Source organism: Ornithorhynchus anatinus, chromosome 21 (assembly GCF_004115215.2).
Source record: "Ornithorhynchus anatinus isolate Pmale09 chromosome 21, mOrnAna1.pri.v4, whole genome shotgun sequence".
Classification (NCBI taxonomy): domain Eukaryota; kingdom Metazoa; phylum Chordata; class Mammalia; order Monotremata; family Ornithorhynchidae; genus Ornithorhynchus; species Ornithorhynchus anatinus.
In genome coordinates, this window is record NC_041748.1 from 18,995,050 (window position 1) to 19,018,333 (window position 23,284).

A 23,284-nucleotide genomic window follows, 5' to 3' on the forward strand; every position below is an offset into this window, starting at 1 on the left:
CCAAAGTCTTTCCGGTGCAAGCAAACAGGTTGGGATAGCTGACTGATCTAGGTTGGGGAGATGCTCTGATTCCCCGAACCTGGAGGGGGATGGGGTTAGGGGTGGAGAAACATCCCCAAAACTTGGGAGGGAAAGGTGGGGTAAACTGAACAACAGTGGGGACCTTGGCAATTGACTACCACTGGGCTGGGGGGAGGATGGAGATGGGGGGAGTGGGGGTTCTTTGGAGTGGTAGCGACACCTAGTGGCTTCATCAGTGACAATTGTGCCCCCTCCCCAATTCCTTCCTACGGAGACAAGCAGTGCTGCCTAGTGGGTAGAGCCTGGGCATGGGAATCCCAAGGACCTGGGTTCTAATACCGGCTCTGTCACTTGTCTGCTGTGTGACCTTGAGCAAGTCACTTCCCTGTGCCTCAGTTACCTCATCGGCAAAATGGGGATTAAGACGGCAAGCCTCACGTGGGACAATATCCAACCCGATTTACTTGCATCCACCCCAGCGCTTAGTGCAGTGCCTGGCACATATTAAGCATTTAACAAATACCACTGTGGTCAAGCTAAGTACTCTGGCCTTCCCTACCAATGTTCTCCCCCCAGTAGTGGCCTTCTTAATCTGAGGCTCTGAACCCCAACTTCTCCCAGACCCTTGAGAGAACATGTTTATCAGAAGAGTTACCATCTATTTAATGCCATTAATGGCATCTGGGCTAAAACTTTCGTACATAAAAAAGGTCACTGAACAGGTTCATACTCGAGAAATGAGCCTTCCACAAAGATAAGATTTTTCTATTTGTAATCTGACCCCTAAAGCTAAAACTTTCAGAGTGTTTCTGCCTCATCACCCCATGATTCCATTCTCCCTGGCCTGGAGCAGTCGAGTCCAGCCCAAGTCCAGACCAAATTAGAAAAGGATGGGGATGGAATCTCAAGTGGATCTGGATCTCTTTTCCAGATAGTCAAGGTGTTCCCATACAGAGATTGTTCCCCATTAAGTTCCCCCTCTAAACCATAAGCTCGGTGTGGGCAGGGAATGTGTCTACCAACTCTGCTGTATTGTCCTCCCCCAAGTGGTTAGTACAATGCTCTGCACATAGTAAGAGTTTAATAAATATGATTGATTGATTAAATGATTGATAGTTCCCCATAGGCTCCCTCTCTAGTCTGTAAGCTCCCTCAAGACAGTAAGCTCACTGTGGAAAGGGACTGTGTCCTTTATATTGTTGTATTGTACTCTCCCAAGCACTTAGTACAGTGTTCTGCACATAGTAAGTCCTCAGTAATAATAATGGTAATAATTGAGGTGCTTGTTAAGTGCTTACTGTGTCCCAGGCATTGTTCTAAGCACTGGGGTAGATGCAAGCAAATCATGTTGGACACAGTCCGTGTCTCACATGGGGCCACAGTTTCAATGCCCATTTTACTGATGAAGGAACTAAAGCCCAGAGAAGTGATGTGACTTGCCTCAGGTCACAAGGCGGACAGGTGGCGGAATCAGAACCCATGACCTTCTGACTCCCAGGCCCGTGCTTTATCCACCTCACCATGCTGCAGATGTGTAGGTCCTGAGGTTCTCTTGGAGCAACCATGCAAGTGTCCATCAGTGCAACTTACATATATGAAAAACTGCATGCCCTCTCCCCACAATTTGAAATAGCTCTAAGATGGAGTGCGCTGAGAAAGCTGTATTTGGAATTAACCAAGGCCCAAGGGATAAGGACTGCTTACTCTGTAGTACTCTCAGTTCATTCAGTTATATTTATTGAACGCTTACTGTGTGCAGAGCCCTGAACTAAGTGCTTGGGAAAATACAAAATAAACAGACACATTTCTTGTGCACAAGCTTAGTGCTTAGTATAGCACTATACACCCAGGAGCTCAGTAAATAGTATTGATGACTCCAGGACCAGGGGCCTAGAGCCAATCCATACACGGTTCTACTAGAAGCTTCCACCTTAAGGGCTGTTTGCTTACTCTAAAAGGAAATTCCCATTCTGAGAAAGCACAGCCCTGAAACTGAAGATGTGAAAAATAAAAATTTTCCAAATCTGGTCAGGGGAGATAAATGAGGTTTGGCAGAGTTATTAATTCTGGGGCTTTTTTTTTCTATGATAGAATCACCTTAAAGCAAAACTGTCCCAGATTATTGGCTGAAAGTAGAAGGCATTCCAGTAACAAGAAAACACAAGTGGTAACATATCACTAAGACTTCTCTGATGGAGAAAAAGAGGATAGAGATGGTGCTTTTATGTTGCTCTGTGTAAACGTACACGAGACGTGCAAGATTTTTCACAGTGCTGAAATGCAGGAGACTCAATAGATAATGATGAATGGTTTTCAAAATGTGGGAAAAATTGGATAATTTTTATCACTTATTTCTACCGGAATTCTCTCCATTTAGTTAGGTTTATTGAGAAACAGAGGCTGTACAGAGTGCATATGGTAAAGTCAGGCAGGCTATACTACTGTGGGGAAAGAGGAGGATGTTGGCTTATGTGTTTTGGTGTGTGGGGGTCAGCGTTTTCTTTCCCCCAATTTAAGGGTTCTTGGCTGTCCTGCAGGCACCTTCATCACTCTACTGCTTCCAGCGTTGTTGTTCTGGACAAGGGAAAGTGGCGAGAAGCAGCATGGACTAGTGGATAGAGCATGGGCCTGGGAATCAGAAAGACTTGAGTTCTAATCCTAGTTCTGCCATTTGTCTGCTCGGTGACATTGGGCAAGTCACTTCACTTAAGTGCCTCAGTGACTCATCTGTAAAATGGGATTAGGACTGCGAACCCCATGTGGGTCATGAACTGTGTCAAAGCTGATTGGCTTATATCTATCCCAGCGCTTAGTACAGAAACTGTAAGCCCATTGTGGGCAGGGATTGTCTCTATTGCTGAATTGTACTTTCCAAGCACTTAGTACAGTGCTCTGCACACAGTAAGCGCCCAATATATATTATTGAATGAATGAAGAAGAGAAGCTGAAGCTCTTATCATGTTCTAGAAAGAATAATAGTTCTTGTGATATTTGTTAAGTGCTTACTCTGTGCGAGGGACTGCACTAAGCACTGGAGAAGATACCAAATCATCAGGTCAGACCCAATCCCTGTCCCTTATCGCGCTAACAGTTTAAAGAGGTGGGAGAAGTCTAAGGAGGTGTAGTTGTCCTTTTACAGATGAGGAAACTGAGGCACAGAGAAGTGAAGTGACTTTCCAGAGGAAACAGAGCAGACAAGTGGCGGAGCCAGGGTTAGGATCCGGGTTCTTCTACCTCCCAGGCCTGTGCTCTGTCGACTAGGCTATGCTTGTAGTCATTAGAAAAGGAGTGGAAAAAGGAAGGAGAATTGCAAGAAGTCATTGTAATGCCTGGCCCAACCTCACATTCCTGACTCTGCCAAAGATTTTATCAGCGTATGTGAGTTGTAGACTTAAAGTTGTTTTTCAAGTAGGACGATGAGGCTAATGATAATGAAACGTACCAATGTGTTTGGATGTGACTGCAGAGACAGGTGTGAGACTTTTGGAGAACTCTAATAGATGATTCTTCTGTACTCTTTTATTGGCAGAAATTGGGATACTTTTGGGCCTTGACTCAGTGAAATTCCAGAAACTGGGATCATCTTTTCTTTGTATAATGAAATTCTGGTTAAAATTCATTCATTCAATAGTATTTATTGAGCGCTTACTATGTGCAGAGCACTGTACTAAACGCTTGGAATGTACAATTCAGCAACAGATAGAGAAAATCCCTGCCCAATGACGGGCTTACAGTCTAATAATAATAATAATAATAATAATAATGGCATTTGTAAAGTGATTACTATGTGCAAAACACTGTTCTAAGCACTGGGGAGGATACAAGGTGATCAGGTTGTCCCACATGGGACTCACAGTCTTAATCCCCATTTTACAGTTGAGGGAACTGAGGCACAGAGAAGTGAAGTGACTTGCCTGAAGTCACACGGCTGACAAGCAGTGGAGCCAGGATTAGAACCCATGACCTCTGAGTCCCCAGCCCATGCTCTTTCCACAAGGGGATGGGCCGAATTGAGTTCCTTTACCAGAAAAACAAAACTGAGTGCAAGAGTGAAAAAAGCCACAGTTATTAAAACTGCATTTCATCTTTTTCAAGGAATTCCATCTCTGTCTCACTCCGGCGGTAAGAAAGCCTGTTTTTGGTTAAGAAAAATAAACTGCAAGATTCTAGGTGTAAGCAAGCTCCCCTGGACATTTTCCTTTGCTGGCTTTGTGAAGCTTTCCTTTCCTTAATATCTACTGTAACGAAAAATGAAAGGTGTCCGTCCAGATTCTGCCACTGTACTGAAGCCAATGTTCTGTGGTTCTAGTGACTATTCACAGTATACTTGAGCCACTTAGAATCCCCATTTGCCATTACTAGGTTTAAGATTATATTAAGTCTATAATAATGCATATAGATGCTAAAGTCTTACCATCTGAATTGCTCAAGCACCACCTTAATGCTGATAGCCAAATTCTTCAACAAATTAGTCTCTGATAGTAGTGGTACAGTTAGTGTTTATTTAGTGCCCCCTTCTTGCAGTGCACTGTTCTAGGCACTTTTTTTTCCTATGGAATTGGGTAAATGCTTACTGTTTGCCAGGCACTGTTTTAAACACTTGGGTAGATACAAAGTAATCAGGTTGGACACAGCCCCTGTCTCACATAGGGCTCACAGTCTTAATCCCCATTTTCCAGATGGGGGAACTAAGGCACAAAGAAGTGCAGTGACTTGCCCAAGGTCATGCAGCAGACAAGTGGTGGAGCTGGGATTAGAACCCAGAACCTTCTGGTTCCCAGGCCTGTGCCCTATCCTCTAAGCCACAGTGGGAAAGTGGAATGTTAAGAGAGGACAGGTTCTCAGCCCCCCAGGAATTTACACTCAAAGATCAAATACCTAGATTGGGAGTCCCTTGTGGGTCAGGGGCTGTGTCTTGTCTAGTATATTTGCATCAACCCCAGCACTTAGTATGGTTCTTGGCATTCAGTAGGCATGTAATAAATATTGTAAGTAACTAATTGAATGGACAGTGGAGGCTGATCTGAAGCACCTCGCCCCCCTCTTCGAGGGCATCCACAGAAACCTCCAGAAGTAGGCATGGTCTAGGCCCTGGAATCGCCCCAAGTTATGTGTGCCAGTTGGGCATTGCACTGACATCATTTTAGGGATGACAGCCGAGGTGGCTTTGGTGGTTCTCATCGTGGACAGGAACTGTGTATGTTTATTGTCATATTGTACTCTCCCAAGCCTAAGCAATCAATAAATACAACTGCATGAATGAATGGTTCACTGTTTCAAAACCTGTTAGCCCTTCTGCAACCCCCACTTAGACTGTAATTTTCATTTGGTTGGTCTTAGAGTCCACTGAATTGTAAACTCCTTGAGGGCAGGGATGTATCTACTTATGGAGGTGAATTCTCCAAAGCATGTAGTACTCTCCCAAGTACTTAGTACAGTGCTTTGCACACTGTAAGCACGCAATAAATTCGATTGAAAGAGTGAATGAAGTGATTGATTCAAGCCTAATATTAAGCTTGAATTTTTTTCTTGGAAAATTCCTTTAAAAACATTTCTCTCAAGGCAGGGGTGGCCATTTGTTATCAGAATCATCAGAGTGGAGTCTGCCATCCACACTTCTGCTCCTGTAAGGGTCAACACAACAATCCATTGAGATAATAGACAAGCTGCATGGCATATTGGGTAGAGCATGGACCTGGGAGTCAGAAGGACCTAAATTCTAATCCCGGCTCCACCACATGTCTGTTGTTTGACCTTGGGCAAGTCATGTCATTTCTCTGGACCGCAAATACCTCATCTGTAAAATGGGGATTAAGACTATGAGCCCAATGTAGGACAGGGCCTTTGTCCAACCTGATCAACCTGTATCTACCCCAGCATTTAGAAAAGTGTTTGACTCGTAGTAAATGCTTAACACATACCATAAAAAATTAATTCAAATTGTATCTGTGGAGCACTTACTGGGAGCAGAATACTGTCCTGAGTGCTTGGGAGAGTACAATATAACAATAGAGATGCAAAGGGAGTAAGAAAGCAAGCATGAGAAGAAAGAGGAGGGCTGAAAGTGATTGGAGATTGGGAGATTGGACTGGAATTGAGAGAAAGCTGGAAGTCAGAGGCATGCAGTCAGAGAATAAACCAGAATGGGTGCACAGAGAGCAGGACAAGATTGTGGGATGGATAGAGGGAGACCGATGTTCCGAGATGGATTGACAAGGGAAGAATGGAGCTGGGATGTCATTGGTCAGGAGAGAGAATTGGAAGTGAAAGATGGATGGGGAAGGCCAAAGGTGAAGAAAGCAGGGAGAGCCTGACCCATGGTAGGTTACATTCACCAGCAATGCTGTCTTCTTCAGATGTGAAGCACAACTATATATAGGTCAGAATCCGATGTTGATACCACCCTCAGTCTCATCCCCCCTTCTCCTGTAAACATTGTCCAACCTCGGCTTCACTGATATTGTCCTGTCCTTACCATCAGTTTCAAAGCACTCAGTCACCCTGCCCCCTCCTACCTTACCTCGCTACTCTCCTACTTCTACCCAGCCCACACATTTGACTCTTCTAATGCCAACCCACTCCCTATACCTTGATCTTGTTTGCCTCACTTCGAACCTCTTGTCCTCTCTAGCTGAAACACCCTCTCTCTTCATATCTGACAGACACTTATTCTCCCCCACTTTAAAGCCTTATTGAAGGCACATCTCTTCCAAGAGGCCTTTCCTCGCTATGCCCTCATTTCCTCTTCTCCCATTCCCTTCTGCAGCACCCTGACTTGCTTCCTTTATTCATCCCCCATCCCAGCCCCGCAGCACTTAGGTTCATATCCATAATTCTTTTATTTATATTAATGTCTGTCTCCCCCTCTAGACTATAAGCTCACTGTGGGCAAGGAATGTATCTGTTATATTGTTACAGTGTACTCTCCCAAGCACTCAGTACAGTGGTTTGCACACAGTAAGTGCTCAGTAAATATGCTTGATTAATAGCTTTTTTCAGATAGTCTCCATTTAGTGCAGTCACTCAATCAGTGGTATTTATTGAGTGCTTTCCATGTGTAGCGCTCCATGCTAAGCACTTGGGAAGGTATAATAAATCACAATATAGTATCAAAAAGGCTTTTGGGAAATGGGCAACCTAAACTTGCATTTCGACTAAAAATTTCCAGGCAGATATTTTGTGTCCTGCAGTGATTTAATGTACCAGAGCACATCGAATAGGAACACAATTGAAGCCAGCAGTGTACCTAAACGAACTAAATTATACCACAATTTGGCAAATTCCTCCATCATCTGAATGTCATAATTACAGGCATGCAAGAGGATTTTTTTTTTAATCAGACTAAATACCCTTAGCAGTTTCAAGCCCAGCACGTTCACTCTGTTTTTCAGTGCTAAAAGCTGGGGGTGAGATTATGCCTCCAGTTTTATTCCAAGGGTCAAATTTGCAAGCGTGAAGACTTCTAAAGGTGGTTTCTCCATCCCTGTGAGCCAATCAAGACTTGCAGAGTTCCCCAACTCTTGCCAGTCATGTCATTTGCTTTCTGGCCAAGCAGAAGGGTGGCTATTTGTCCGATTTTATACGGACAGCCTGGTATTCATTTGGTCCGTTGCCTATCCATTAGGGATATAGCACCATATGCCATTACGCTTGATGGTTTTATCTTCAGTCAATCAATCAATCAGTGGTGTTTATTGAGCACTTACTGTGTGCAGAGCACTGTACTAAGTGCTTGAGAGAATACAGTATAAGACAGAGTTTGGTTGACCCTGTGCAAGTAAACAGAGACTCCACTGAAGGCACATCTCCTCCAAGAGGCCTTCCCCGACTAAGCCCTCATTTTGTTTTCTCCCTCTTCCTTCTGCATTGCCGTGATTTGCTTCATTTATTCACCCCACAGCCCCACAGCATTTATGTGCTTAGAGAAGCAGCACGGCATAGTGGATAGAGCACGAGCCTGGGAGTCAGAAGGTCATGGGTTCTCATCCCGGCTCTGCCACTTGCCTGCTGTGTGACTATGGGCAAGTCACTTCACTTCTCTGGGTCTCGGTTACCTCATCTCGATAATGGAGATTAAAACTGTGAGCCCTATGTGGTACAGGGACTGTACCAACCCAATTACCTCGTATCTATCCCAGCACTTATTACAGTGCCTGGCACATAGTAAGCGCTAACCACGGACCACAGTTATTGGCAGCATGGTCGAATGGATGGAGCACAGGCCTGAGAGTCAGAGGTCCTGGATTCTAATCCCGGCCCTGTCCCTTGTCTGCTCTGTGACCTCAGGCAAGTCACTTAATTTTTCTGTGCCTCAGTTAGCTCAGTGGATTAAACGGGGATTAAGGCTATGAGCTCTATGTGTGACAGGGACTCTGTCCAACCTGATTAGCTTGTATCTACCCCAGTGTTTAATACAGTGCCTGGCACATTGCAAACACTCAACAAGTACCATGTAACAATAATTTTTTTTTAAATTAAGAAATGGAAGAAGCTGGGGAGAGAAGTAGTGTGGCTTGATGGAAAGAGCGTGGACCTGGGAATCAGAAGACCTGGGTTCTAATTAAGACTCTGCCGCTTGTCTGCTGTGTGACTTTAGGCAAGTTACTTCACTTCTCTGGGCCTTAGCTCATCTGTTAAATGGGGAGTAAGACTGTGAGCCCTATGGGGGACAGGGGCCGTGTCCAACCTAATTATCTTGTATCTCCCTTAGCACTTCATACAGTGCTTAGCAAAGAGTAAGGGCTTAAATACTATAAAAAGCAAAAGAAAAAGAAGAGTGCAGGCTCCACCTAGGAAACAACACAAGGCTGGAAATGTTTCCTTTAGGAGGATGAGGTTGGGGCTGAAATTTGTCTAAGGGGAAATCCTGAGTTCAACTTTTGGCTCCCTCTGGTCCTTTGCAAGCAGATTTCCCCTAGACCTAGATAAATGCAGCTCATTTGCTACTAAACCAAAGCTTGTGCCAAGCATTTGCTTTGGTAAATTGCTCCAGAACAGGATCCAAGTAGCCAAAGCCCCACTGACGTTCTGTGCGATTTAAATGCGAGGAGCCTTCTTCACGCACTTCCCAACCTTGCAGGATGTCTGGTTAACAGCTGGCCCTGTTGAGTTAAGCACACATGCAAAGTTCAGCCAGCTTGGTATTAGGTAGAAGGACTCAGATCCCAGTCTGAGCCATCTCCCTCTCGGGATTTCCTGCAGTTAATTTGTCAACAGCCTGCATGTATTCCACTGGTTCAGTCAATCAATAAATCAGGCAGTGGTATTTATGGAGCGCATACTGTGTGCTGAGCATTGTACTGAGCATTTGAGAGAGTACAATGTAAGAGAGTTGGCAGACAAGTTCCCTGCCCACAGTGGGTTTACAGTCCAGGGGGAGAGACAGAGAGACAGACATTAATGTAAATAAATAATTTACAGTTATGGACTTAACTGCTGTGAGGCTGAGGACTGGGTGAATAAATGGTGCTAATTCAAGTGCAGAGTGACATAGAAGGGAGCGGGAGAAGAGGAAATGAGGACTTAGTCAGGGAAGGCCTCTTGCAGGAGATATGCTTTTAGTAAGGAGCTAAAAGTGGGGCAAGAGGATATGGACAAGAGGTCGGCGGTGAGGTAGATGAGATGGAGGTACAGTGAGTAGGTTGGCATTAGAGGATCAAAGTGTGTGGGCTGGGTTGCAGCATTGAGAAGCAGCGTGGCGCAGTGGAAAGAGCACGGGCTTTGGAGTCAGGGCTCATGAGTTCGATTCCCAGCTCTGCCACTTGTCAGCTGTGTGACTGTGGGCAAGTCACTTAACTTCTCTGTGCCTCAGTTCCCTCATCTGTAAAATGGGGATTAAGACTGTGAGCCCCACGTGGGACAACCTGATTCCCCTGTGTTTACCCCAGCGCTTAGAACAGTGCTCTGCACATAGTAAGCGCTTAACAAATACCAACATTATTAGGAGAGCAGTGAGGTGAGGCAGGAGGGGGCAAGGTGATTCAGTGCTTTAAAGCCGATGGTGAGGAGTTTGCCTGATGAGGGTAAATATTTCTTTTGAAGTTAGTGGGAAGGAAGAGGATCGGCTCTCTTCCAAATGCTTTATGAGAAAGCAGTGCTTTCAGGCCCATTGCATAAAGGCTTGAAGATGTAGACCAGCCTGGGCTCGTTTGGAAGCAGCATATGCTGAAGGATCTGTTTCAGTCAACCCATCAGTGGTATTTGTTGAGCGCTTACTGTGTGCAGAGCACTGTACAAAGTGCATGGCCAGGTTCAATACAGCAGACCTGTTAGACGTGATCCCCACCCACCAGGAACCTGCTCTCTTTTACCACTAATAGAGTAAAATATTTTGTCAGGAGTAAGAAGAGGGTGTATGACCAAATATTGGCAAGGTCAATTAATCAAGGATATTTATTGGACACCTATTGAGTGAAGCACCCTGTGCTAAGAATAGTTATGAAAGCAACACTGCCAAAGCAACAGTCCCCATCGCAGTAGTGATCTGTTGTGTAGTTCAAAAGTTTAGGCCCGAAACTCCTTCCCACATTTTATAATGTGATAAATCATGGTAGAAATGGGAGATTCTTGGATCCAAGAAAGGGAAAGGAATCTACAGGGTTTTGTCAAGACTCTGAAGTGTTTGTTCAGAGAAATCATGGGAGGAGAGAGGTCATTTGTCTAATTCTCAGCTAATCCCCCATCTCATACAAATATGTATTTTTTAATGGTATTAGTTAAACACTTACTGTGTGCCAGACACTGTACGAAGCACTAACAGAGATACGAGCTAAATAAATTGGACACAGTCCATATCCATGTCCCACATAGAGCTCACTGTATTAATTCCTATTTTACAGATGAGGGAACTGAGGCCCAGAGAAGTTAGGATTTGCCCAAGGTCAGCCAGCAGACAAATGGCATTACGGGGATTAGAACCCAAATCTAAGTAAGCAGTAAGCACTCAGTAAATATGACTGAATGAAAGAATTTATCAAGTGCTTACTATGTGCCAAGCACTGTACTAAACACTGGGGTAAATACAAGCTAATCAGGTTGGACACTGTCCTTGTTCTTCATAGTTCTCACAGTCTTAATTCCCATTTTACAGAGGAGGGAACTGAGGCTATCTTTGACTATCTGTGACTGGCTCCAGCCACTGGGCTTTTTTTTTTCAATGTTATATGTTAAGCGTTTACTATGTGCCAAGCACTGTTCTATGCACTGGGGTAGATACAAGCTAATCAGGTTGGACACAATCCTTGCCCCTCATAGGGTTCACAGTTTTAATCCCCATTTTACAGATGAGGGAACTGAGGCCTAGAGAAGTGAAGTGACTTGCCCAAAGTCACCCAGCGGACAAGTAGCAGAGTGGGATTAGAACCCAGGTCCTTTTGACCCCCAGGCCCATGCTATGCTGTTTCCCCTCTGTTTGAGGTGCCCAGACGCACTTTGATTCCAAAGACTAAAGAGATCGGCAGCTCCAGAGAAAATATTCTGGAGGGCTGGCAGAGGCAGGCAGGCTTGTCCCCAGGGTGGAGGGAAGAATTGAGCCCTGAGCATTTGATCGTTAGCTGTAACTTAGGCCCCGAAGTGTCCACCCAAGCTTCCCGGTGTAGCGTGTGAAGTCCGTACACAGCACCAAGTTATGAAAATGAAATCATTCCTAAATTCTGGCAGTTTTTAAGGAATAATTAAAATACCTAACAAGTTACCTCAGGGAAACCAAAGGCCACTGATCTGTTTATGAAGCTGACAGGGGTAATGCCTCTTGCCAACTTTCATGGCTTATGACCAATAAATTACACTTAATAGCTAATCTGTCACCTCAGCATCATGTACCAGAAAGCTTGTTCCTTATTAATCTGTTAATTTGCATCCACAGAACACATTTTTTACAGATCCTCCATTTGAAAACATTGTTGAATTAATACCTGGCATTATAAATCACGTATAACCCTAGATAGCAACTCTTAAGTCCGGGCAGTAGATCTTTCTGACATGGCATTATTCTTCCAACTCTAATATAATTTTAATAAAAATAATCATTATGAAGGATCCCTGGCCACAGTATTTAAAAATGGTTGATGAGTCGCCATGAAGATGCTGTAACTACCAGTAGTAGCCTTGCAAAGTCCTTGCTGTTGGAGAAAAGAATATAATAATGCAAGATTCCTTCTATTTCCTATTCAGTAGCAAGCACAGGACATTCCTCTCAGCCAAATCCAAACTCGGGGACAAAAGAGTTGGAGTGACTGTAATAAATCTGGCATGAAATATTGAGTATGTATGCAGACTGGAAAAGATTTAAAGCCAACTCCGGCCTCCGCAATTAAAACTTACTTCAGTTCGAGTAAGCCTCCCATCAGTCAGTTATCTCTCTGCTTCCAGTTTCCAGGCCCAAGGCCACCGTTTCCCCAATTTTTCCGATCCCCTCACTTGCAGGGAGATGAAAGGAGAGAAAACATTCAACGTGCAGGCAAGGCTGAGGAAATGTAGGAGGAACCCAAATTATACCAAATGTTCTCTGGAGTACAGATTGCCATCTGCAGGTATCTGTTGCTCCTCACTGATCAGAAACCAGAGGTTAGGGTGATTTGAAGCAGGGTAGCTTAGTGGATAGAGCACAGGCCTGGGAATCAGAAGGAGCTGGGTTCTAATGCTGGCTCCATCTCTTGTTTGCTCTGTGACCTTGGATAAGTCACTTCACTGCTCTGTACCTCAGTTTCCTCATTTGTAAAATGGGGATGAAAACTGTGAGCCCCAGGTGGACAGAGAGTTTGTCCAACGTGATTATCTTGTATCTACACCAGTGCCTAGAACAGTGCCTGGCACATAGTAAGCGCTTAACAAACACCATAAGTATGATTTGGCTCCGAATGGGTTTCAAAATATTTTAGTGAACAAGCGCCATCCTTTCAGACTCAAAGTCCCTTTGCATCACCTTTGCTGCAGTTTCTCAGTACCCCCTCCCCCGCCTTCTCTCTGCTCCCCAGGCGGCGTCTTCAGCCCTGAGCAGCCTGGGCCACGTCTACACCGCAATCGGAGACTACCCCAATGCCCTGGCTAGTCACAAGCAGTGCGTCCTCCTCGCCAAACAATCCAAAGACGAGCTTTCCGAAGCCAGAGAGCTGGGCAACATGGGGGCGGTGTACATCGCCATGGGAGACTTCGAGAATGCTGTGCAGTGCCACGAGCAGCATCTGAAAATCGCCAAGGACCTGGGCAACAAGCGGGAGGAGGCCCGCGCCTACAGCAATCTGGGCAGCGCATACCACTATCGGCGCAATTTCGATAAGGCCATGTCCTACCACAACTCAGTGCTGGAGCTGGCGCAGGAGCTGACGGAGAAGGCCATCGAGATGCGGGCCTACGCCGGGCTGGGCCACGCCGCCAGGTGCATGCAGGACCTGGAGAGGGCCAAGCAGTACCATGAGCAGCAGCTCGGCATCGCCGAGAACCTGAAGGATCGAGCCGCCGAGGGGAGAGCCTCTTCCAATCTAGGTAAGGCCAGCCTCCAGGGCCTGCGGGATCTTGGGGGTTTGGTTTGTTTTTTTGGTGTTGGACTTTTTTTTCTTTATGGAACATCTTAAGCATTTCGTATGTGCCAACCACTGTGCTAAGCGCTGGGGTAGATAGCACTTATGTGTATATTTGCAATTTGTACTTGTAACTTACTTATTCTTTTTTTTTAATATTAATGCCTCTCTCCCCCTCTAGATCGTAAGCTCGCTATGGGCAGGGAATGTGTCTGTTTCTTGGTACAGTGTACTCTCCAAAGCTCTTAGCACAGTGCTTTACCCCCATTAAGTGCTCAATAAATACAACTGAATTTAATTCAAGGTCATCAAGTTGGACATGGTCCCTGTCCCATAGTGGGGCTCATTGTCTATGTACTAGAATGTTCCAGAATATCAGGGAGACTGAAAGCTGCTGTGGGAAGGGAGCACATCTACCAACTCTGCTAAATTCTGGAATGTTTTGGCATATCTGGGAGGCTGAAATCTTCCTGAAGGCAGGAAATGTGCTTACAAACTCTTGTAAAGTGCTCTCCCAAGCTCTTAGAACAGTGTTCTACTTCAGGCAGCCTTCAGTAAATACCGTTGACCGATTGACTGATAATGTCATTCTCCTGGGATGACCAACTGGGAAAATGCATTTGACTAGACTATCCAGAGTAGGGGCCCTCTAATGAAGATGATTTCTACTTCCTTCAAGTGCATTTAATAATCATAAACATAATCGTGGTGTTTGTTATGCACTTACTATGTGCCGAGCACTATACTAAGCACAGGAGTAGATTACAAGATAATAATAAAAATGATGGTATTAAGCACTTACAATGTGCCAAGCACTATTCTAAGCACTGGGGTAGATAAAAGGTAATCAGGTGGTCCCACATGGGGCTCACAGTCTTAATCCCCATTTTACAGATGAGGTAACTGAGGCACAGAGAAGTTAAGTGGCTTGTCCAACATCACACAGCAGTCAAGTGGCGCAGGTGGGATTAGGACCTACGTCCTCTGAGTCCCAAGCCTGGGTTCTTTCCACTAAGCCACACTGCTTTGATAATCAAGTTGGACATAGTCCCTGTCCCACACAGGGCTCCCAGTCTGAGGGGGAAGGGAGAACAGGGATTTCGTTCCCCCCTTGACACGTGAGGAATCTGAAGCCCAAAGGAGTGAAATCACTGGCCCAGAGTCACCATGCAGGATTAGAACCCAGGTCTCCCGACTCCCAGGCCTGTGTTCTTTCCACTAGACCACGCTGATTCCATCTACACTGAATCAGCTAACGAAACCACAATCCTCCTTTCCATTACAAGTACTTTAAGGATTATAAAAGAAAAACCTTTAGTGGGGTGGGGAGGAAAAGGCGAACTCCCCCAACCTTTTAATCTGTTTTAAAAGTTAAAGATCTAGTTTTATCTAATTACAGAGAGGAGAATGAAAAAAATACAAGGCTCTGTTTGACTTTAAAGGAGAAAGAGGCACCTAGGTATTAATTAGGAGGAAAGAAGAGGAGATGTTTGTAAAAGTGGATTCCTTTGGGCAAGGCATTTAACTTGGTAGGGATTGTAGTTTTCCCAAAAAGCTGCATCTTTGGATGTTTGTTCACAAAAAAAAATAACAAAAGTATGTGTCAGTGCATAATTAAATAGACTGTACGGTATTATTGGGGTGCCTTTGGTTGCTGTGATAAATTTATACTCTATTTGGGAAAAATAATTTTTCATAACTGGAAATATTTCATTTTTCAATTAACTTCTGACTTCTGGTATGGATGTAAGTGAAAAGTCATGAGAAGCAGAGGCAGTGGCCAGCAGAGATGACTGACATTCCCCAGGTTTCATAACAGTGCTGAGCTTTTACCCTCATCTCTAAAAGGGGGATTCAATTCCACTCCCTCCTACTTGGATGATGAGCTCTACGCGAGACAAGGGACTGGGTCAAACCTGATTATCTTCTATCTACTCCAGCCCTTAATACAGTGCTTGACTCACAATAAGCTCTTTTCATTCAGTCAGTCATATTTATTGAACACACTGTACTAAGCCCTTGGGAGAGCACAATAGAACAATAAACAGACACATTCCCTGCCCACAGCAAGCTTACAGCCTTTAACAAATACCATAATTATACATTCTTAAACATAAATGCAAACATGACCTGCGAGATTCAAGGGACTTATGGAAAGACAAGTCTTTAAATCAGAATGGCCAATTTAATAGAGACAGAGAAATTAGCCAAGGACACGGGCTGCCTCCGCTACCCCTTCTATCCTCCTCAGAATTGAGTTCCTTCTCCATGTGGCTTCTGGCCTAATCCATTCTCACCACGCAGCCAGAAGATCTGGCTTGCTGATGGCTCTTTGCCGGACCATTTTGGTCTCCATTAGGAGGTCGCAATTCTAGGTGAATATGACTCTGTCAGGCTTCAGTTCCCCCGAGAGGTGCTGGGAACGCTAGCCAAGGCTGGGGGACGCATAAAATCTTGGAAGTGCCACACAGAGTTAGCATTGGTGCCCAGTGTAGTACTATTCAGTTGTATTGAGCGTTTGCTATGTGCAGACCACTATACTAGTCGCTTGAGAGAGTACAATGCAACAGTAAGCAGACACATTCCAAGCCCACAATGAGCTTACAGTCTAAGGGGGGAGACAGACGTTAATAGAAATAAATAAAGTGCATCAGCATCCAAGCATTTGGCCCCTCTTGAAGATGAAGATATAGTTTTGGGGACAGAATGTTTGGGTCTTTATAATATTAGCTACAATTCCACTGGGAAAAAGGGGGATAGAAGCAGCAGAAACAGCTTGGCCTAATGGATAGAGACCAGTCCTGGAAGTAAGAAGGACCTGGGTTCCAATTCCTGCTCCACCACTTATCTGCTTTATGACCTTGGGCAAGTTACTTCCATTCTCTATTCTTCTGTTACCTCATCTGTAAAATAGTGACTAAGACCGTGAGCCTTCTCTGGAACAGCCACTGTGTCCCACCCAGTTATTTCGTATCTATCCCAGTGCTTAGAACAGTACCTGGAACATAGTAAGCGCTTAACAGATACCACAATTATTAATTCTTTTGAGTTTTTAGTAATATAACAACCAAGAGAAGGGTAACTTAGCTGTTAAGTCAGTTCCTCCCAGATACAGGCTATGTTTCCAAACAGATTGGCTGTTCTGTAGATTCCAAACTGAAAAGGCCCCACATGTGCTGTTCCTCATTGAACAGCTAGGTAAATATGTGTCTTTCACCTCTCTGCCTTCCTGTTGGCCCAGGCTCATGAGCCTTCTTTGGTAATTCAGGGTGAAACACCACATTTTTACACCAGTTTAATTCTCGGAAAAGCAGCTCAGAGCAGGCCAAGTGAAAGATCATTCCCCATTTTGGAAATCCTAAAACATTCCAACATTACACTAAGGAGGAAAGATACTGACTTGGGATTTATTTTACTTTTAAGATTTTTTAAGTACTTACTATATGCCAGACACTGTTGTAAGTGCTGGGGTAGGTACAAGCTAATCAGGTTGGACACAGTCCCTGTCCCACATGAGGCTCGTGGCCTTAATCCCCGTTTTCCAGATGAAGTAACTGAGGCCCAGAGAAGTGAAGTGACTTGCCCAAGGTCACACAGCAGACAAGTGTCAGAGGTGGGATTAGAACCCAGGTCCTCAGACTCCAACCTATCCACTAGGCCACACTACTTCTCTTTGCAAAGGAAGCAATCAGTGAGACTTGAGCCCCATATGGGATATGACTATGTCCAACTGATTAGCTTGCTTCCACTCCAGTGCTTAGTGCAGACCCTGGTACTTAACAAACACCATAAGAAGAAAAAAGAATGTGGAGAATAATCAGTGTCCTGGGCATGGACTTAGCCATGACACAGTTCTGGGTCTTCGCCTCTAGAGAGAGGCAGAAGAATCAATCAGTGATACTGATGGAGTACTTACTCTGTGCAAAACACTAGGGTCAGCCCTCGGGAGAGTAGAGTAGTGGCAGCAGATGTGATCCCTGCCCACTAAATCAGTGAATCACAGTGCCCCTTCAAATTAATCCCAGGTAGGAGGAAGCAATGGAGTGTCAACATATGTACCTAAGTGCAATGGTTGGAGGTGAGATTACCCTTGGCAGAATTGGCTGTGTTTTCGATCGTGTCGAACAGGAGAGTTGGAAAGCCTTCTCAGAAAGGCCTGACTTGAGAAATACAATACGCTGGGAAAGTCTTTCTTTGTGGCCGCCTGACTGTGCGTGGAAAATAAACTGGATGTTTTATTGTCAGGCTTTTGGTTGGTCCGAGGAACCTTTGGAATCCGGGAAGGGAGCCTGGAGAATAGGCTCAGGAGAATCTGTACAGATCCTCAGGTCTAAACAATGGAATGTGCTCTTTTTACAGCTTTCCTCTACCGCTCTGCAAATCACATCTAAGGCGTAGAGATTTATTAGCCAAAGTGGGCTGAAAAATCCATCCGACTCCTCCCCCCTACCCCTCTTCACACTGGTGCATGGATTGAAGCTGTTTCTAAAATATTTGAGGGTGGAGATTATAGTACATTCTAACTGGATGAACCAGGAAATCTGATTTGTAATGACCCATTGGGGTTAGGTTCAGAAACATTGCCCTTTGTGAATCCTAAAAATCTAAAAAATATGTTGCTAGTCTGAATGTAATCCACCTCCCTCCCATTTTGCTCCCTGTGGATTCTTCCCTTTGAGCGGAGACTTTTCATGGGCCCTGGATTTGCTGTCAGATGCATTTAAAGCTGCAGGCCTGCAGCCCTTAGGCTCTCTCTTGGACTGGAAGCGCATGCCCTGAGGCCAACAAACCTCATTTGCAACTCTCCCAATTCCTACCTATTACTCAGACATTTGCCTGCCCAGCCCCCCTCAAAACCACTTCATCCATGAGAAATTCCCTCAGGAATTCCCTGATTAATCCCCACTTTCCTGGTCATGTCTGTCTGTCTCTCACACACACCCACACTCTCTTCCTTCTGCATCAAACATCTTAGCATCCATATGTATCCTGGCTTATTTACTTTTTATTTAATTAATTGCCTACTTTTGTTTTTATCATTTGGGCAATGCTCTTACACTTTTACTTATAAACTGGTAATTTGTGTCCACTTGTCTTATCCATTAGATTATAAAGTCCTTCAAGGCAGGGCTTCTCTTATATCTTTCTAAGGATCTAGTACAGTGCTCTCTACCCAGCTCAAGAAATGCCTTTGTTGTTGTTGATGATGATGATGGCGATAAGAAAAATGACTAAACCAGTGCAGTCTGCCCAAGAGCATACGGCAGAGAAGTGGCGGAGCCGGGCTTAGAATCCAAGTCCTTCTGACTCCCAGGCCTGTGCTCTTCCCATTAGCCCACACTGCTTCTCTACTGAACTTGTAATAAGCGTTTTCCTTTCTAAACCTCCAACAAGCTTTTCAGCATCCTTGCCACAACCATGTAGCTAGCAAGTAGAACCTCAGAAATCCTGGAACCAGAAGCAGAGTGCCCCAGGGTGGGATCTTAGAGAGGTAGAGGTGAGGAGGATTGGAGAGCAACCATCAAACAGTTGCCCTCCAAGCAACCCATTTTGTAACAGTGAGTGAGTCAGTCTTATTTGTTGAGCACTTTCTGTGTGTAGAGCACTGTGGGAAGTGTTTGGGAGAGTACACTGTAACAATATAATAATGGTGGTATTTGTTGAGCGCTTACTATGTGCAGAGCACTGTTCTAAGCGCTGGGGTAGATACAGGGTAATCAGGTTGTCCCACGTGAGGCTCACAGTTAATCCCCATTTTACAGATGAGATAACTGAGGCACAGAGAAGTGAAGTGACTTGCCCACAGTCACACAGCTGACAAGTGGCAGAGCCGGGAGTCGAACTCATGACCTCTGACTCCGAAGCCCACGCTCTTTTCCACTGGGCCACGCTGCTTCCCCAATAACAGTCACATTCTCTGCATCCTGGACTTGAGGGATCAGTAGTCTGACCCTATAATGGCCTTTTTTACATTCTGAAGTTCTTGAGCCTGGATGTCGTTTCCTTATCCCAGTGTCTTCTTCCATAGCAAGAGGGAAAGGGTAGCATCTTCAAGAAGAGTCACTCTTGAAGTAATCCACTTTACAGACCTGCCTCTCACCTAAAATCTCTCTTTTCTCCCATGTTCCTTCAGTTATTCAAACTTACAAATACTCAATCGGTCCATCAGTGGTAGAGAAGCAGTATGACTTGGTGAAAAGAGCCTGGGCCTGGGACTCAGAGGACCTGGGTTCTAATCCCAGCTCCTCCACCTTCCTGCTGTGTGTGACCTTGGATGAGCCACTTAACTTCTCTATGCCTCAGTTTCCTCACCAGTAAAATGGGAATCAAATCCTGCTCCCTCTGATTTAAGCTGTGAGCCCCATGTGGGACAGGGACTATGTCCAACCTGGTTGATTTATGTCTACCCCAGCGCTTAATACACTGCTTGGTTTATATTAAGTGCTTAACAAATTACAAAATTATTTGAGTGCCTGCTTTGCACAGCACATTGTACTGAGCTCTTGGGTGAGTACCAAGTTGATGTGCTGTGAATCTATCCAAATTTGAGCCTACCAATCTTCTCAGCAGTAGGTTTAGCAGTCCGGAGAGCCCCCTCCCGCTCTCATTTCTGTTGGCAAACTGAGAGCCACTTAAAATTTGAATCCATGGTGTGATAAGTGGTTGTGGCCCTGTTTGTGCTAACCCAGTCTAAAGCAGCTCTGTGAAACCAGTTTCTAGCTCCTGTCCCATTCCTCTGAAGACATGGTGGCCCTTAGTGATCAGTCCAGGAGAGAGGAGAAGGAGAAATATTAACTCAACAGGTTCGGGAGCATGAAATTTATTTTCAAAATGCCTGTTGCTTGGCTTAGGGGATAGAGCATGGGCCTGGGAATCAGAAGAACCTGGGTTCTAATCCTGGCTCTGCTACATGTCCACTATGTGACCTTGGGCAAGTCACTTTACTTCTCTGGGCCTCAGATACCTCATCTGTGAAAAGGGGATTAAGAGTGGGAGCCCCTTGTGGGCTCCAACCTGATTAGCTTGTGCCTACCATAGAGCTTAGACCAGAGCGTGGTGCATAATAAGTGCTTAACAAGTATTATTATTATTATCATTATTATTATTATTGATAGAATGGGGAGTAAAGGACCTTTATCTTTTGGGGGAAGAGAGGGATAACACATGCTCTATGTAATGGTTTTCTGACTGGAAGATTATTCATTGAATTGGAGAAAATAGGTCAATTGATCATTCTGAATCAGGATTGGAGTTTTTTCTCCACCTTTAGATATTTGATAGAATGTCTGGCATATAAGGTGCTCAAAATGTCTAAGATATTACCAAGGATTCCAGTTCACCCTTCCGGGTCTTGATGGAGAAACAGGGCCCTTTCTGGAAATGTGCAAAGAGGCTCACCCTCCCTCTGCTGCCTTTCCTGGGCCAGGGTCAAATGGTGAACAAGGTTAGGTCTTCGCCTTGGGGAGCCTTGCCAGCCTTTACCAAGATGGTGGCCACATAACCCTACACAAAGGTGGTGGCAGCGCGGACCATGCCAAGATGTTGGCGAGAAATAAGTGACCCATTAGTGGAACATACTTTGAAGTTAATGACTTGAGCTGCCTGGGCAACCACCAGAGGCAGTGGGAATGCAGCAGTGGATGGACACTCTTCTGCATAATGTGGCGTGTTAGCATCATTACATTATGTTATTTTTATTATTATCGTTATTAATGTATTTACTAAGTATTTACCATATGTCAAGCACTGTTTTAAGCTCTGGGGTAAGTACAAGGTAGTCAGGTCAGACACAGACCCTGTCTCACATGGGGCTCATGGTCTGTGTACAAAGGAGAACAGGAGTGGAGCCCAGATTTTACGGATGAGGAAAGAGAGGTACAGAGAAGGTAAGTGATTTAATTACGGTCACACAGCAATCAACTGACAGAACCAGGATTAGAACCTGGGTCCTCTGACTCTTAGGTCCGTGGTCTTTCCACTAGGCCACGCTGCTTCTCTACCACTGATGAAACCATTAAGTATTTTTGACTTTGAGTAACTTAGGGCTCGTGGGAGTAAAGAGAGACTTTGGCTGAGAGGCAGATCTTTAAGTGGATTACTTTGAGAGACTGCCCTTTCTTGGAGATGCTTCTCTCGCCTTCTTGCTATGGAAGGAGACATCGAGCCTTGGGAAGAGTCTTTCAATCTTAATGTAAAAAAGGCCCGGGCTCTTTCCACTAGACCACGTTGCTCCCCTAATGTGGCATGTCTGTGTAGTGGGAAGTAATAGTATCATGGAGAAAGTGGAGGGGGTCAGAGAACCCCTTCTTTCTTATGACTACTGGGCCTAGCCCTACCCCTGCCCACCCCAAAGATGGGTTTTCTACACACTGATTCTGAACCCATGTTTGTGTGTTTTTTATGGTATTTGTTCAGTGATTGCTGTGGCCAGGCACATACTAAGCGCTGGGGTAGTTACAAGCCAATCAGGTTGGTTACAAGCCAATCAGTCCCTGTGCCACATGGGGCTCACAGTCTTCACCCCCATTTTACAGATGAGGTGACTGAGGCCCAGAGAAATGAAGTGACTTGCCCAAGGTGACACAGCAAACAAGCAGCAGAGCTGGGATTAGAACCCAGGTCCTCTGATCCTAGGCTGGTGGTCTTTCCCCTAGGTGCGTTGCTTGGTTTGTTGGACAATTGGATACAGGATTTCCCCACCTGAGAAGCAGCGTGATTTAGTGGAAAGAGCATGGGCTTGGGAGTCAGAAGTCATGGGTTCTAATCCTGGCTCCACCACTTATCAGCTGTGTGACTTTGGGCAAGTCACTTCACTTCTCTGTGCCTCAGTTATGTCATCTGTAAAATGGGGATGAAGACTGGGAGCCCCATGTGGGACAACCTGATTACCACATATCTACCCCAGCGCTTAGAAGAGTGCTTGGCACAAAGTAGCACTTAATGCCATCATCATTATTATTACTGTTATTACTTGTGAAGATCCCCACCTGGAGATTCATCTCTTCAGTCCTCCACATCCTGCTGGTGAAAAGCAGTGACTAACTCAGGGTCACAGTCTGTCAGTCAACCGGTGATGCCAGGCGGGGGGAACCCAGTACCCCAACTCAGCAGAAACTTCACTGGAAGCTGTGGCCGGAGTGGCAGGGAAATGCTGCCGTTGGAATAATGAAGCCCCCAGCTTACTGCCAGCTCCTGGCACCTGCAACTCTCCAGCAGGCTGAGGCTAGCCGTAAATTAGCTTATGTTCCTGCTTGGCACTTGGCTCTTGGTTCATTTGTAGATGCTAATTGTAATCTGATGTTATCAGCATCAGGTAATTGAAATGGGCTTGATGAATTACTTAATTTCTTTTAATAGCTGAGTCTTCAAGAACTGAATGAAAAAGATAAGGTGAACTGGAGGAAAACACAACAACTCTATCTTTCTAATTAGCGCTTGGAGTTTTCGTCTTCTTTACACAAATTATAATGAATATGGGAGGCGTAACTAGGTTTATGAAGCAAAAATCCCTGAGGTCTTTCCCATTAGAAAGCCCAGGACTGAGCATTGATAACACTTTGAAAACTCAAAGGGAATACACATGTGATTTTCCTTAAAGTAAACATGAGTAACTCTCGGAGTTCATCGTTCCTCCTCTGGTTTGGAGTGGTCCCTGGCCCCAGTGGGATCTTTCGGCCAATGTGATCTGTTGCTCATAGCACTATTTAAGGGCTGCTTAGCCTTGGTCTTAACTTGTTTAGTGGCTT

The 23,284-nt window shown here is 45.0% G+C and overlaps 1 protein-coding gene across 2 annotated transcripts in view; it reads left to right on the forward strand.

Annotated features, from left to right (window-relative positions):
• Positions 1 to 23,284, forward strand: part of TTC28 (tetratricopeptide repeat domain 28) — a 441,985-nt gene that overhangs the window by 305,218 nt on the left and 113,483 nt on the right. For both annotated transcript variants that reach the window (XM_029049080.1, XM_029049081.1), the window contains exon 6: positions 12,996 to 13,503. In XM_029049080.1, the coding sequence (XP_028904913.1) occupies positions 12,996 to 13,503 (508 nt within the window). The remainder of the gene's footprint in view (positions 1 to 12,995; positions 13,504 to 23,284) is intronic.